The 17472-nt window shown below is 39.1% G+C and overlaps 1 protein-coding gene across 3 annotated transcripts in view; it reads left to right on the forward strand.

The window, feature by feature from the left end:
• Nucleotides 1-17472, forward strand: part of FAM120C (family with sequence similarity 120 member C) — a 146125-nt gene that overhangs the window by 56317 nt on the left and 72336 nt on the right. For all 3 annotated transcript variants that reach the window (XM_055393947.2, XM_088834140.1, XM_055393948.2), the window contains exons 3-4: nt 108-190; nt 5971-6099. In XM_055393947.2, the coding sequence (XP_055249922.2) occupies nt 108-190; nt 5971-6099 (212 nt within the window). The remainder of the gene's footprint in view (nt 1-107; nt 191-5970; nt 6100-17472) is intronic.

Here is a 17472-nt window from a genome sequence, read left to right on the forward strand (position 1 = left end):
CATAGATATGTATGAAATATTTGATTTTTTTCCCCAAAGTCCCTTCATGGCCTGGAGATTATAAGAAAATATTTGTACAGTCAATAAATGACAGATATACTTTATAGGTAACCACATTCTCCCAGATGAGGACCTGGCTGCTTTTCACTGGAGCCTCTTGGGACCAGAACATCCCCTTGCATCACTTAAGGTAATGTGTCCCATTTCCTGCCTGTGCATCCATGCCTAGAGGACATCACGTTTTGATTGGGATTTTGATAGAGTAAATCTTTCATTAGACTTAAATTATTTCAGATACTTACAAAAAATTTATAATTATGGTCAATACTCTTGAAAAGGAGAAACTCAGTTTTCTACCTAATATATAGGGAAAAATCTAGTTATCCCCCACCCCCCGCCCCGTGTCTTTCTTCCCTGTGTGTTTCTCTCTCTCACATTACTACCACTGTCACACAGAGTACTTCACTTTTGACACTTCTAGTCACTAAACGTGGGGAGTTTTCCCCACACCAAACAATTTTCTGTGATACCAGCTGGGTATCCTACAATTTAACTCAATTCTAACACTATCTACCTGAGGAGTATCAGATTGCACAGGTTCAGGACTCAATTCCAAGGACCACCCCACCCCCAACACACTTTCAGATAGCAGTTGCAAGCCCAGGTTATCACCTGTGCTTCTTACAAACCAACTAGCTATAGTTTTGAGGTTCCAATGACTCCCTTCTTGGGTTCAATAAATTTGTTAAAGCACCTCATAGAACTCAGGGAAATACATACTTACATGTATCAGTTTATTAAAGGGTATGACAAAGGATGCAGATGAACAGCCAGATAAAGAGATACATAGGATGAGCTCTGGGAGGATCCTGAGCACAGGAGTGCTCTTACCACCTAGGAAATTACAAAGATTTTAGGTGCTCTATGCTAGGAACTGCAGTCAGAGAACAATATATGTTTTCTATTATCTCACACCTTTATTATCTTAAGGATTCATACAAACCTATGAAGAAAAATATTAATACTAATACCCTAGTAAATAAAAAAATGAGCAAAGGAAAGAAGCAGACAATTCACAAAAGAGGAACTAGAGTGGCCAATAATATGACTAGGTGTTAAACCTCACTAGTGATCAGAGATGCAAATTAAATGAGCAGTGTGATTCTTTTTTTTAACTTAACAGTTTAGAAAGTATTGAAAGAGTAGTCTACCCACTCCTGTCAAGGCTGTGTTGAGACTGGTGCTGTCATATACTTCTTGTGGTAGTATAAGTTGTTGGTGGTATTATATTTCCCTAATCCTTTCACTCTCCTAGATGTCTATTTCACATCTTTCCTTCTCTCCTCAAGCCTCTAATTCTCCTTCCTTGCTTATTCTCAGCTCATGACCTGGCTTCCTATTTCACTCAGAAAATTGAAGCAATGGTAACAAAACTTCCACCAGGTCCCACTCTTTCAACTTCTCACCTGCATGCTCTGCCTGCCTTGGATGACCTGTCACTGTTCCTGTCTTAGGCCAACCCTTCTGCTCTTCTGCTGAATCCATGCCTCCTTGCTAACTTAAGGACATCACTTCAGAAGTTCTCCCCTCTTTCTCCCACATCATCTTCCCTCTCTTGTTGGCTCTTTCCATCAGATGCATAAGCATGCATTCATCATAAAAAATAAAACCTGCTCTTGATTTCACTCCCTCCACCCAAGCTACTGCTCCATATTTCTTCTTCTCTTTTAGCAAACTCTTCTAGAGAGTTGCCTATGTTTGAGCTGTTTACTATCCCCTTTCCCTGTTCTCTCTTCAGTTTGCTGTGCTGAAATTGCTTTCAACAAAGTCACCAGTGACTGTGATGTTAATAAATCTAATGGCTAGCTCTCAGTTTTCATCTTGCTTGACCATACAGCAGTATATGACCCACTTGCTCACTCTCTGAGAACATATTCTTCACTTGGCTTTAAGGACCCTATTCTCTTGTAGTGTCCTACCTACTTCACTGCTTTCTGTCTCCTTTGCTGTTTCCTTGTCTTATGTACTTAACTTTGGAGTGTCCCAGAGTTCTATCTTCAGTCCTTTCTCTCTTCTATCCACACAATCCCTTGGTGATTGGTCTAATCTGGTGTCATGACTTTAAATACCATATGTTCATTAATGACTTCTAAATATACGTCTCCAGCTTTGACCTCCCATTTGAACTCTAGCTCCCAATATCTAATGGCCTACTAAACATGTCAAAGAAACACATCCAAATGGAAACTCCTGATCTTTCCCCTAAACCTGTCCCTTCCACAGCCATCCCTAATTTTCATTAACAGCAACTTTATCCTTCCAGTTGCTCAGCCTGAAAGGCTTGGAGTCATCCTTGACGTCTCTCTTACTTATGCTCCACCTCTCTTCTGGTCAGGAAATACCATCAGTTCTTTCTTCAAAATATATCCACTTCTCATCATTTTCACAGCTACTACCTTGGTCAAGCCATCATTCTTGCCTGGATTATTATACCACTTTACTAACTATTGGTCTTCTGCTTTCACTATTTCATGTACCAATACCTCTCACCCCCAGGCCCAAATCTATTCCCAGTACAACAGCCAGAGTCATGTTAAAAACTGACTCAAATCATGTCACTTCTCTTTTTAAAATTCTCTAATGACTCTTCATATCACTCACCTAATCTTTACCATGGCCTACAAAGCCCTGTGCTGTCTGGCCCTCTTGTACAGCTATAATCTCATCTCCTTTTCTTTTGTTCTTCAAATCTTTGCATTTACCATTCCCTGTACTGAGACTGCCTTTTCCTCCCACGCAGATATTTCTTCACTCTTATAGGTTTTTCAAATGTTCTTTGGCACTGTGGCCTTTCCTGACACTCTTTTAAAATTACCTCCCCCCTCACCTGCCACACACAGACAGTTGGATTGTCTAACTCCTTCTCTGTTGGTACTTTCTCCATACCCCTTACCTACATTTAGCACACTATACATTATATTATTCTGTTTGTTTCACCAAACTTATCCCATTCTAACACACCTGTACTATGGCAAAACCAATACAATAATGTAAAGTAATTAGCCTCCAATTAAAGTAAATAAATTTTAAAAATAAAAGAATTTAAGCTATGAGGGCAGGGAGTTTTGTCTGTCTGTTTGATTGCTACATCCCTAATGCCTGGAACAGTGCCAGGCACACAATAGGCATTAAATATCTATTGAAGGAAGGAATGAATGGTACACCCTATGCCTAAATTGTATTAAAAGCTTTTAGAAATGGAAAATGGCAAAATGGTTGTCTGAGGAGGCCTTACAAATAGCTGAGAAAAGAACAGAAGTGAAAGGCAAAGGAGAAAAGAAAAGAAATACCCATCTAAACACATAATTCCAAAGAATAGCAAGGAGAGACAAGAAAGCCTTCCTCAGTGATCAATGGAAAGAAATAGAGGAAAACAAAAGAATGGGAAAGACTAGAGATCTCTTCAAGAAAATTAGAGATACCAAGGGAACATTTCATGCAAAGATGGGCTCGATAAAGGACAGAAACGGTATGGACCTAACAGAAGCAGAACATATTAAGTGACAAGAATACACAGGAGAACTATACAAAAAAGATCTTAATGACTCAGATAACCACGATGGCGTGATCACTCACCTAGAGCCAGATATCCTGGAATGTGAAGTCAAGTGGACTTTAGGAAGCATCACTACGAACAGAGCTAGTGGAGGCGATGGAATTCCAGCTGAGCTGTTTTAAGTCCTAAAAGATGATGCTGTGAAAGTGCTGCACTAAATATGCCAGCAAATTTGGAAAACTCAGCAGTGGCCACAGAACTGATAAAGGTCAGTTTTCATTCCAATCCCAAAGAACGGTAATGCCAAAAAATGTTCAAACTATTACACAATTGCACTCATCTAACACACTAGCAAAGTAATGCTCAAAATTCTCCAAGCCAGGCTTCAACAGTACATGAACCGAGAACTTCCACATGTTCAAGCTGAATTCAGAAAGGGAGAGGAACCAGAGATCAAATTGCCAATATCCACCGGATCATAGAAAAAGCAAGAGAATTTCAGAAAAGCATTTACTTCTGCTCCATTGATTATGCCAAAGCCTTTGACTGTGTGGATCACAACAAACTGTGGAAAATTCTTCAACAGATGGGAATACCAGACCACCTTACCTACCTCCTGAGAAACCTCTATGAAGATCAAAAAGCAACAGTTAGAACTGGACATGGAACAATGGACTGGTTCCAAATTGGGAAAGGAATACGTCAAGACTGTATATTGTCATCCTCCTTATTTAATTTATATGTAGAGTACCTCATGCGAAATGCCAGGTTGGATGAAGCACAAGCTGGAATTAAGATTGCTGGGAGAAATATCAATAACCTCAGATATGCAAATGACATCACCTTTATGGCAGAAAGCAAAGAGGCATAAAGAACCTCTTGATGCAAGTGAAAGACAAGAGTGGAAAAGCTGGCTTAAAACTCAACATTGAAAAAACTAAGATCATGGCATCCGGTCCCATTACTTCATGGCTAATAGATGGGGAAACAAAGGAAACATGACAGACTATTTTCTTGGGCTCCAAAATCACCGCAGATGGTGACTGCAGAAATGAAATGAAAAGATGCTTGCTCGTTGGAAGAAAAGTTATGAGAAACCTAGACAGCATATTAGAAAGCAGAGACATTACTTTGCCGACAAAGGTTCATCTAGTCAAAGCTATGATTTTTCCAGTAGTCATGTATGGATGTGAGAGTTGGACCACAAAGAAAGGTGAGTGCCGAAGAATTGATGCTTTTGAACTGTGGTGTTGGAGAAGACTCTTGAGAATCCCTTGGACAGTAACAAGATCAAACTAAAGGAAATCAGTCCTCAATATTCATTGGAAGGACTGATGGTGAACCTGAAGCTCCAATACTTTTGCCACCTGATGCGAAGAGGTGACTCATTTGAAAAGACACTGATGCTGGGAAAGATTGGAGGCGAGAGGAGAAGGGGACAACAGAGGATGAAATGGTTGGGTGGCATCACTGACTTGATGGACATGATTTTAAGTAAGCTCTGGGAGTTGGTGATGGATAGGAAAGCCTGGCATGCATGGGGTCGCAAAAACACGACATGGGTTTGCAAGGACACGACTGAGCTACTGAAGTGAACTGAACTGAAAAGCTGTTAAGAAGTAGATAGCCTTTCATTCAGCAATTATCATTCTAGAAAACATGTAATTAGATCATTGGAAGGTGGACAACAAGTCATACCTACATTTCACCATAACATTTAAAATTTTCAAGCATCACAAAAATAGAAAAAGTAATATATAGTTAACTGTCACTGTAACATCTTCCATAGCCAGTAGTTGTTAAAATGTGGCTACATTTGCTTGAGTTTTTGTTGTTGCTGTTTCTCTTACTCATATATTTTAAAACAGATGCCAGTCCTCAAGTTATTTCACTCTCATGTTATTTGATACGCATCTGTAAAACACATGAGCATTTTCTGACATAGGCACAATGCCATTATTACTCCTAAGAAAATTAATGATAATTTCTTGATATCATCTTAATATCTAATCCATTTTTAGATTTTCCTGATTGTCTTACAAAAGCTTTTTTGTGGTTACTTCAAATCAGGATTCAAACATGATTCACACATTACAACATTACCTTTAATAGCAGAAGTTTGGAAACAGCTAAAATGTATCATGACAATTTGTCATGATTAATTATGGCAGTGCCATAAAATAGTAACTTTGTTTTGGGATTATGACTGATATGGTTTTTTCATTCTTTATCCTTTTCGATCTTGATTCCAAGTGTTCTGTACTGAAAATTAGGGGGATATTAATTTAAAGAAAAGATGATATCTGTCTCTCAGTGGATTTACTGAATTTGAATTCTGTATCTCACCCGTCTCGCTCTTTTTCTTATGATCCATCTTAGACATCAGTATGCTTTGCTTATCTTACTTCTTCTAGGTCAGAGCTCATCAGCTGGTTCTTCCTCCCTGTGATGTGGTAATCAAGGCTGTTTCTGAGTATGTTAGTTCCATCAAAGACCCCTCAAACCTGGATGTGGTCGGGAAGGATGTTTTCAAACAGTCTCAGGTAAGCTAGCCTTCACCTTCCTAAGAATGTCCAGTTTTCTTACTTCACAAGTAACACCAGCAGATTTGATCATTTTTGTGCTGCCTGCCTTCTCTCCTACTAGGTGCTTATCTTCTCCCTTCTTACGGACTACAGTCCCAAAGTTTTCTTTTAGAAAACATCACTAGGCCTGCATTTAAAGGATTTTTTCCCCTTTTTTCTACTGATTATTAAAGTTATATGAACTCATTCTACAGAATTTAGAAAATGTCACTTATACTATCATTACCCAGAAACAACTTGCTGTAGTTATCACTCTGGCATATATCCCTCTCTTTTTTTCAGTGTATATTTTAATATAAAGGAGGTCTTGCTTATTGAAGGAAAATGAGTGCTGAAAAAGGCTATAAGTATATCCATATAAAACAACAGTGTTTCATTATTAATAGCGAAAAAAGGGCTCACCTGGGATTTTATCTTGTGAAATGAAACTAAAAGTTAGGAAAATAAGTTTTTATTTTTGACAATTTCATTTACACTTATCCTCCGGGGTTTTCAGTTTTATTTTAAATTTAAAAGTCAGTAAAACTGACTTGTATGGTTATATGGATTTCTAAAACATGTATAGATTTGTGTAGCCAATATTACAATCAGGATCAGAGCAGTTGAACCTTCCCCGAAATTTCTCATGCTGTCCCTTCATAATTACACCCGAACTCATCCCTAATCCCTGGAAACTACCAGTCTATTCTCTGTCATACTTAAATCTTTTAGAGAATAGCATGTAAACGGAATCACAGAGTATGTGATCTTTTAAGAATGGCATTTTTCATTCAAATTAATGCCTTTGAGATTGTTTTAAGTTGTTGAATGTTGCATCTATGGATAATTCATTCCTTTTTATTACCATAGTATATATTGTGTCACTCTACATCATTTTGTTTATGCTTTCACTGCTAGAGAATATTTGAGTTGTTTCCAATTTTCAGTGGTTCAAATAGAGCTTCTATAAACATTTCAGTACAGGCTTTTGTATGAATGTTTTCACTTCCCTACTGTAATACCTAGTAATGGAAATTCTGGGTCATATGGTAAGTCTATGTTTAATTTAAACTTTATTTTTTTTCTTTTTTAAAAATTTATTTATTTTAATTGGAGGCTGATTACTTTACAGTATTGTAGTGGTTTTTGCCATACATTGACATGAATCAGCCATGGGTGTACTTCTGTTCCCCATCCTGAACCCCCCTGCCACCTCCCTCCCCATCCCATCCCTCAGGGTCATCCCAGTGTACCAGCCCTGAGCACCCTATCTCATGCATTGAACCTGGACTGGCGATCTGTTTCACATATGATAATATACATATTTCAATGCTATTCTCTCAAATTATCCCACCCTTGCATTCTCCCACAGAGTCCAAAAGACTATTCTATACATCTGTGTCTCTTTTGCTGTCTCACATATAGGGTTATTGTTGCCATCTTTCTAAATTCCATACACATGCGTTAGAATACTGTATTGGTGTTTTTCTTTCTGACTTACTTCACTCTGTATAGTAAGCTCCAGTTTCATCCACCTCATGAGAACTGATTCAAATGCATTCTTTTTAACGGCTGAGTAATATTCCATTGTGTATATGTACCACAGCTTTCATATCCATTCGTCTGCTGATGGATATCTAGGTTGCTTCCATGTCCTGGCTATTATAAACAGTGCTGTGATGAACATTGGGGTACACATGTCTCTTTCTATTCTGGTTTCCTTGTTGTATATGCCCAGCAGTGGGATTGCTGGGTCATATGGTAGTTCTATTTCCAGTTTTTTAAGGAATCTCCACACTGTTCTCCATAGTGGCTGTACTAGTTTGCATTCCCACCAACAGTGTAAGAGGGTTCCCTTTTCTCCACACCCTCACCAGCATTATTGTTTGTAGATTTTAGGATAGCAGCCATTCTGACCAGTGTGAGATGGCACCACATTGTGGTTTTGATTTGCATTTCTCTGATAATGACTGATGTTGACCATCTTTTCATGTGTTTGTTAACCATCTGTATGTCTTCTTTGGAGAAATGTCTGTTTAGTTCCTTGGCCCATTTTTTGATTGGGTCGTTTATTTTTCCAGAATTGAGCTGAAGGAGTTGCTTGTATATTTTTGAGATTAATTCTTTGTCAGTTGCTTCTTTGCTATTATTTCCTCCCATTCTGAAGGCTGTCTTTTCACCTTGCTTATAGTTTCCTTCATTGTGCAAAAGCTTTTAAGTTTAATTAGGTCCCATTTGTTTATTTTTGCTTTTATTTCCATTTTCTGGGAAGTGGGTCATGGAGGATCCTGCTGTAATTTATGTCAGAGAGTGTTTTGCCTATGTTCTCCTCTAGGAGTTTTATAGTTTCTGGTCTTAACGTTTAGATCTTAAATACATTTTGAGTTTATTTTTGTGTATGGTGTTAGGGAGTGTTCTAGTTTCATTCTTTTACAAGTGGCTGACCAGTTTTCCCAGCACCACTTGTTAAAGAGATTGTCTTTTCTCCATTGAATATTCTTGCTTCCTTTGTTGAAGATAAGATGTCCACAGGTGCATGGATTTATCTCTGGACTTTCTATTTTGTTCCATCGATCTATATTTCTGTCTTTGTGCCAGTACCATACTGTCTTAATGACTGTAGCCTTGTAGTATAGCCTGAAGTCAGGCAGGTTGATTCCTCCAGTTCCATTCTTCTTTTTCAAGATTGCTTTGGCTATTCGAGGTTTTTTGTGTTTCAGTACAAATTGTGAGATTATTTGTTCTAGTTCTCTGAAAAACACCATTGGTAGCTTGATAGGGATTGCATTGAATCTATAGACTGCTAACTTAAACTTTAGAAGACTCTGCCAAACCATTTTCCAGGGTGACTGTTGCATTCCTTAACAGTATTTGTTATTATTGATATTGTTATTGTTAATATTAGTCATTTTAACGGCTGTGTAGTGGTAGTTCATCATAATTTTAATTTGCATTTCTCAAATAACTAATGATGAGCGTTTTTTTCCTGGGCTTACTTGCCATCCATATATTCTTTTTGGTGAATGGTCTGTTCATGAAGTCTTTTGCATATTTTTTAACTGGGTTGTTTGATTACTTACTATTGAGTTTCAAGAGTTCATGACCTTTTGTCAGAAACTTGGCTTGTAAATATTTTCTCCTAGTTTATAGTTTGTCTTCATATTCTTTTAATGGTCTTTTGCAAAGTTAAAGTTTTCCAGTTTTACCTTTTTTGGATCATGCTTTTGGAGTCATGTCTAAGAACTCTTTCCCTAACTGCAATCCCAGTTGGAGTTGGTGGTAAAGAACCCACCTGCTGGAGCAGATGTAAAGGACTCAGCTTTGACTCCTGGGTCGGAAAGATCCCCTTGAGAAGGGCATGGCAACCCACTCCCGTATTCTTGTCTGGAGAATCCCGTGTTCTTATCTGGAGAATCCCATGGACAGAGCAGCCTGGCAGTCTGCAGTCCATAGGGATCCAAAGTGTCAGACACAACTGAAGAAACTTAGCACTCAAGCACAATATTTTCCTGTTTTCTTCTAAGAATGATATAGTTTTACTTTTTACATTTAGAACAAGTCGATTTTGAGTTCATATTTTTCGAAGTGTGTGGTAGTTTGTTTTCCTTTTACATATGTATGTTCAGTGGTTTCAACAAAGTTTTGTGAAAAGATTCTTCTTTCTCCACTGTATTGCCTTTGTCAAAAATCAATTGTTAAGGACTCCATTGGTGGTCCAGTGGTTAACAATCCATCGGCCAGTGCAGGGGACATTGATTTGATCCCTAGCCTGACAAAACGTGGTCCACTGGAGAAGGGAATGGCAAAACACTTCGGTATTCTTGCCTTGAGAACCCCATGAACAGTATGAAAAGGCAAAAAGTAGGACACTGAAAGATGAACTCCCCAGGTCGGCAGGTGCCCAATATGCTACTGGAGATCAGTGGGGAAATAACTCCAGAAAGAATGAAGAAATGGAGTCAAAGCAAAAACAACACCCAGTTGTGGATGTGACTGGTGATGGAAGTAAAAGCCCAGTGCTGTAAAGAGCAATACTGCATAGAAACCTGGAATGTCAGGTCCATGAAACAAGGCAAATTGGAAGTGGTCAAACAGGAGATGGCAAAAGTGAATGTCTACATTTTAGGAATCAACAAACTAAAATGGACTGGAATGGGTGAATTTAACTCAGATGACCATTATATCTACTACTGTGGGCAGGAATCCCTTAGAAGAAATGGAGTAGCCATCATGGTGAACAAAAGAGTCCAAAAAGCAGTACTTGGATGCAATCTCAAAAACGACAGAATGATCTCTGTTTGTTTCCAAGGCAAACCATTCAATATTATGGTAATCTTAGTCTATGCCCCAACGAGTAATGCTGAAGAAGCTGAAGTTGAACGGTTCTATGGACCTTCTAGAATGTCTTTTTCATTATAGGGGACTGGAACGCAGAAGGAGGGTGTCAAGAAATACCTGGAGTAACAGGCAAATTTGACCTTGGAGTACAGAATGAAACATGGCAAAGGCTAACAGAGTTCTGCCAAGAGAACGCACTGGTCATAGCAAACACCCTCTTCCAACAACACAAGAGAAGACTCTGCACATGGATATCACCAGATGGTCAATACCGAAATCAGATAGATTATTTATTTGCAGCTAAAGATGGAGAAGCTCTAAACAGTCAGCAAAAATAAGACTGGGATCAGAGTGTGGCTCAGATCATGAACTGCTTATTGCCAAATTCAGACTTAAATTGAAGAAAGTAGAGAAAACCACTAGACCATTCAGGTATGACCTAAATCAAATCCCTTATGACTATACTGTGGAAGTGACAGATAGATGCAGGGGATTCAATCTGATAGAGTGCCTGAAGAACAATTGACAGAGATTCATGACATTGTATAGGAGGCAGTGATCAAGCCAATCCCCAAGAAAAAGAAATGCAAACCGGCAAAATGGTTATCTGAAGAGGCCTTACAAATAGCCAAGAAAAGAAGAGAAGCAAAAGGCAAAGGAGAAAAGGAAAGATATGCCCATCTGAATGCAGAGTTCCAAGGAATAACAAGGAGAGTTAACAAAGCCTTCCTCAGTGATTAATGCAAAGAAATAGAGAAAAACAATGGAATAGGAAAGACTAGAGATCTCTTCAAGAAAATTAGAGATACCAAGGGAACATTTCATGCAAAGATGGGCACAATAACGGACAGAAACAGTATGGACCTAATAGAAGCAGAAGTTATTAAGAGAAGGTGGCAAGAATACACAGAAGAACTATACAGAAAAGATCTTCATGACCCAGATAATCACAATGGTGTGATCATTCACCTAGAGCCAGACATCCTGGAATGCAAAGTCAAGGGGGCCTTAGGAAGCATCACTACAAACAGAACTAGTGGAGGTGTTTGAGTTCCGGTTGAGCTATTTCAAATCCTAAAAGATGATGCTGTGAAAGTGCTGTTGTCAATATGCCAGCCAATTTGGAAAACTCAGCAGTGGCCACAGGACTGGAAAAGGTCAGTTTTCATTCCAATCCCAAAGAAAAGCAATGCCAAAGAATGCTCAAACTACCGCACAATTGCACTCATCTCACACGCTAGTAAAGTCATGCTCAAAATTCTCCAAGTCAGACGTTAACAGTACATGAACCGTGAACTTCCAGATGTTCAAGAAAAGTCAGAGGAACCAGAGGTCAAATTGCCAAAATCCACTGGATCATCGAAAAAGCAATAGAGTTCCAGAAAAACATCTACTTCTGCTTTATTGACTACACCAAAGCCTTTGACTGTGGTGTGAATCACAACAAACTGTGGAAAATTCCTAAAGTGATTGGAATACCAGACCACCTGACCTACCTCCTGAGAAATATGTGCAGGTCAAGAAGCAACAGTTAGAACTGAACATGGAACAACAGACTGGTTCCAAATCAGGCTGTATATTGTCACCCTGATTATTTAACTTATATGCAGAGGACATCATGAGAAACGTTGTGCTGGATGAAGCACAAGCTGGATTCAAGATTACCAAAATAAATATCAGTAGCCTCAGATATGCAGATGACACCACCCTTATGGCAGAAAATGAAGAACTAAAGTGCCTCTTGATGGAAGTGAAAGAGGAGAGTGAAAAAGTTGGCTTAAAACTCAACATTCAGAAAACGAAGATCATGGCATCTGGTCCCATCACTTCATGGCAAATAGATGGAGAAACAGTGTATACAGTGACAGACTTTATTTTGGGGGGCTCCAAAATCACTGCAGGTGGTGAATGGAGCCATGAAATTAGAAGACATTAGCTCCTTGGAAGAAAAGTTATGACCAACCTAGACAGCATATTAAAAAGCAGAGACATGACTATCGACAAAGGTCCTTGTATTCAAAGCTATGATTTTTCCAGTAGTCATGTATGGATGTGAGAGTTGGACTATAAAGAAAGCTTGAGCGCTGAAGAATTGATGCTTTTGAACTGTGGTGCTGAAGAAGACTCTTGAGAGTCCCTTGGACTGCAAGGAAATCCAACCAGTCCATCCTAAAGGAAATCCTGAATATTCTTTGGAAGGACTGTTGCTGAATCTCCAATACTTTGGCCACCTGATGAGAAAAACTGACTCATTGGAAAAGACTCTGATGCTGGGAATGATCGAAAGCGAGAGGAGAAGGGGACAACAGAGGATGAGATGGTTGTATGGCATCACCGACTCAATGGACATGAGTTTGAGCAAGTTCCGGGAGATGGTGAAAGACAGAATCCTGGCGTTCTGCAGTCCACGGGGTCGCAGAAAGTTGGACATGACTGAGCGACTGAACAACAGCTATAAATTGTTTTAATGAATGAAGAATAAGTTTTCCAAACAAAATTTTCTGATACCTCTCATACCCACTAGGTCACATTTAACTTTCTAGCACAATTTAAGTGCTATGTTTGTTTTAATAAAAATGTATACTTGTATTATATTTTCTTAAAAGATTTACATTCTTTTGATATTCAAATCATTCTTTTTTCAAGTGCCTTTCCAGCCATGCTCTTACATAATTCTCTTTTCCATCATAGTTGAAAACTACTGTAACAGATCCTCATTGGTCTGTGGCTTCTAGCATAATGTGAGCCATCTTCTATCATGTCCCTTTACTTTGGGAAATCCTGACTTTATTACAGATTTACCCATTCGCTTTGTTACTTCGCATTGCACTTTCAGCTGTTTGCATGAGACAATTAAGAAGAGATTGACCCACAAAAAAAGAAATTGCCATGTTCAGTAGGGAGAGATCCTAGTATTAAGCAGGGAATACTCTTTAAATGGAGAATACATTTTCCTGCTGATTTTTTTATTGTGATAAAAATGCATATAAAATTTACCATCTTAAAGATTGTAAATATGTGTTCAGTGGTATTAATTACATTCATAATATTGTGTATCCATCACCATCATTCATCCCTATAACTCTTATTATCTTGTAAAACTGAAAATCTACAACCTTTAAAAGATAAGTCCCCATTCTCTCCTCCCTATCAGCCTATTCTACTTTTGATCTCTGATTTTGACTACTTTACATACTTCATATAAGTGGAATTATACTATATATAGGAAATTCCCAGTGGCTTAGTGGTAAAGAATCTGCCTTCAGTGCAATAGGCACAAGAGACACAGGTTCAATCCCTGGGTGAGTAAGATCCCCTGGAGAAGGAAATGGCAACCCACTAGAGAATTCTTTCCTGGATGGACAGAGGAGCGTGACAGGGCTACAGTCCATGGGGTTGCAAAGTGTCAGACATGACTGAGCATGCTTGCATATGCATTTGAATTTGCAATGGGCTTATTTCACTTAGCATAATGTACTTAAGATTTTTCCATGTTGTAGCATGTATCAGAATATCCTTCCTTTTTAACACTGAATAATATTCTGTTGTCCCTTTCATGAATCACAGCTTTGTAATGGCAAAGGGGCTTGTGTAACTCAGTGAAGCTGTGAGCCTTGCTGTGCACGGCCACCCAAGATTGACACGGTCCACTGGATTAAGAAATGTCAACCCACTCCAGTATTCGTGCTTGGAGAACTCCATGAACAGTATGAAAAGGCAAAAAGATATGACACCAGAAGATGATGGTCATAGCAAACACCCTTTTCCCACAACCTAAGAGACAACTCTGCATCTGGACATCACCAGGTGGTCAAAACCAAAATCAGACTGATTATGTTCTTTGCAGCGAAAGATGGAGAAAGTCTATACAGTCAGCAAAAACAAGACCTGGAGATGACTGTGGCTCAGATCATGAGCTCATTATTGCAAAATTCAGACTTAAATTCAAGAGAGTAGGGAAAACCACTAGGCCCATTCAGGTATGACCTAAATCAAATCCCTTATGATTATACAGTGGAGGTGATGAATAGATTCAAGGGATTAAATCTGGTAGACAGAGTGCCTGAAGAACTATGGATGGAGGTTCATAATGTTTTACAGGACGCAGTGACCAAAAGCATCTCAAAGAAAAATGCAAGAAGGCAAGGTGGTTGTCTGAGGAGGCTTTACAAATAGCTGAGGAAAGAAGTGCTGTGATAGGCAAGGGAGAAAGGGAAAGATATACCCATCTGAATGCAGAGTACCAGAGAATAGCAGGGAGAGATAAGAAGGCCTTCTTAAATGAACAATGCAAAGAAATAGAGGAAAACAATAAAATAGGAAAGACTAGAGATCTCTTCAAGAAAATTGAAGATATTGAGGGAATATTTCATGCAAGGATGGCCATGATAATGGACAGAAACGGCAAGGACTTAACAGATTAAGAAGAGGTGGAAAGAATACACAAAACACCTATACAAAAAGGTCTTAATGACCTGGATAATCACGGTGGTGTTGTCACTCACCTAGAACCAGACATCCTGGAGTATGAAGTCAAGTGGGCTTTAGGAAGCATTATTGTGAACAAAGCTAATGGAGGCGACGAAATTCCAGCTGAGCTATTTAAAATCCTAAAAGATGACGCTATTAAAAGTGCTGCACTCAATGTGCCAGCAAATTTGGAAAACTCAGCTGTGCCCATAGGACTGGAAATGTCAGTTTCATTCCAATCCCAAAGAAAGACAATGCCAAAGAGTGTTCAAACTACCATACAGTCATACTCATTTCACATGCTATCAAGGTAATACTCAAAATCCTTCAAGCTAGGCTTCAGCAGTACAGGAACCAATAACTTCCACATGTATAAGCTGGGTTTCGAAGAGGGAGAGGAACCAGAGATCAAATTGCCAACATTCATTGGATCATGGAGAGAGCAAAGGAGTTCCAGAAAAAAAAAATCTACTTTCACTTCACTGACTATGCTGAAGCCTTTGACTACGTAGATCACAACAAACTGGAAAGTTGTTAAAGAGATGAGAGTACCAGATGACCTTACCTGTCCCCTGAGAAATTTGTATGCAGGTAAGAGACACGGGTTCAATATCTGGGTAGGGAAGATCCCCTGGAGGAGGAAATGGCACCCATCTCCAGTATACTTGGGGCTTCCCCGGTGGCTGAGCCAGTAAAGAATCTGCCTGCAAGAGATGCAGGCGATGTAGGTTTGATCCCTGGGTTGGGAATATCCCCTGGAGGAGGAAATGCAACCCACTCCAGTATTCTTGCCTGAAAAATCTCATGGACAGAGGAGCCTGGCTACAGTCAGTTCAAAGGGTAGCAAAGAGTTGGACCTGACTGAGTGACTAAGAAAGCAAGAAGCAACAGTTCGAAACAGACATGGAACAACTGACTGGTTCAAAATTGAGAAAGGAGTACAACAAGGCTATATATTGTCACCCTGCTTATTTAATTATATGCAGAGTACATCATGCAAAATGTGGGCCGGATGAATCACAAGCTGGAACCAAGATTGCTGGGAGAAATATCAATAACCTCAGATATGCAGATGATACCACTCCAGTGGCAGAAAGTGAAGAGGAACTGAAGAACCTCTTGATGAGGGTGAAAGAAGAGAGTGAAAAAACTGGCTTGAGACTCAATATTAAAGAACTAAGATCATGGTATCTGGTCCCATCACTTCATGGCAAATATAAGGGGAAAAAGTGGAAGCAGTGACAGATTTTATTTTCTTGGGCTCCAAAATCACTATGGGCAGTGATTGCAGCCATGAAATTAAAAGACGCTTGCTCCTTGGAAGGAAAGCTATGATCAACCTAGACAGCAAATTAAAAAGCAGAGACATCACTTTGTAGACAAAGGTCTGATAGTCAAAGCTCTGTTTCCAGTAGTCATATACGGATGTGAGAGTTGGACCACAAATAAAGCTGAGTCCCAAAGAATTGATGCTTTTGAACTGTGGTGGTGGAGAATACTCTTGAGAGTCCCTTGGACTTCAAGGAGATAAAACTTGTCAACCCGAAAGGAAATCAACCCTGATTATTCATTGGAAGGAGTGTTGCTGAAACCTGATGCAAAGAGACAACTCACTGGAAAAGACCCTGATGCTGGGAAAGATTGAAGGCAAAAGGAGATGGAGGTGGCAGAAGATGAGATGGTTAGATAGCATCAGCAACTCAGTGGACATGAATCTGAGCAAACTCCCGGCGATAGTAGAGGACAGAGGAAACTGGCATGCTGCAGTCCATTGGATTGCATACTCAGACATGACTTAGAGACTCAACAACAATATTCCATTGTTTGTAGACTGAGGAAAAATTTTGTACATGCTCAGTTGAGTGTTGAATATTTTTAATGTTATAGCATTTGCTTGCCTTTTTAGCTTAATAACAAAATTCCCCCTTTGACTAAACAAAACAAAATTGTTTAATAGTGACTTTGCTTCTAATTCCATCCTAAATGTTTTACAGTATTTCCTAGTCCTCTTTATATGTTTGATGTGGTAGTCAGCTCAGTGTAGTCATCTTTAACTTGCTTTTTCCACTTAACATTATGTCTTAAACCATTATTCATTGTTGCTATATAATTTTCACAAATATTTTAAACAGTTATAGAATTATCAGAACTCTTTTAAACAAACATACAAAATCTGCTAGGTAACAGCATCAAATTATGAATTTCTACTCTGCTACTTGTGGCCTCTGTGGATCTATTAATGAAAAGGTTAGGGGCTTCCATGGTGATCCAGTGATTAAGAATCCACCTGCTTATGCAAGGGACATGGGTTCAATCCCTGGTCCAGGAAGATTCCACATAGCACAGGGCAGCTAAGCCCATGTGCCACAACTACTGAAGCCCTTGCACCCTAGAGCCTGTGCTCTGCAACAAGATTAGTCACCACAATGAGAAACTTGCGCTCCACAACTAGAGAATGTCTGTGCAGCAATGAAGACCAGTGCAGCCAAAAAAAATTAATAATTAAAAAATAAATATGTAAAACAAAAAGAAAAGGGTAGGGCT

Source organism: Moschus berezovskii, chromosome X (assembly GCF_049115385.1).
Source record: "Moschus berezovskii isolate FMDL1 chromosome X, NW_MosBer_1.0, whole genome shotgun sequence".
Lineage (NCBI taxonomy): Eukaryota > Metazoa > Chordata > Mammalia > Artiodactyla > Moschidae > Moschus > Moschus berezovskii.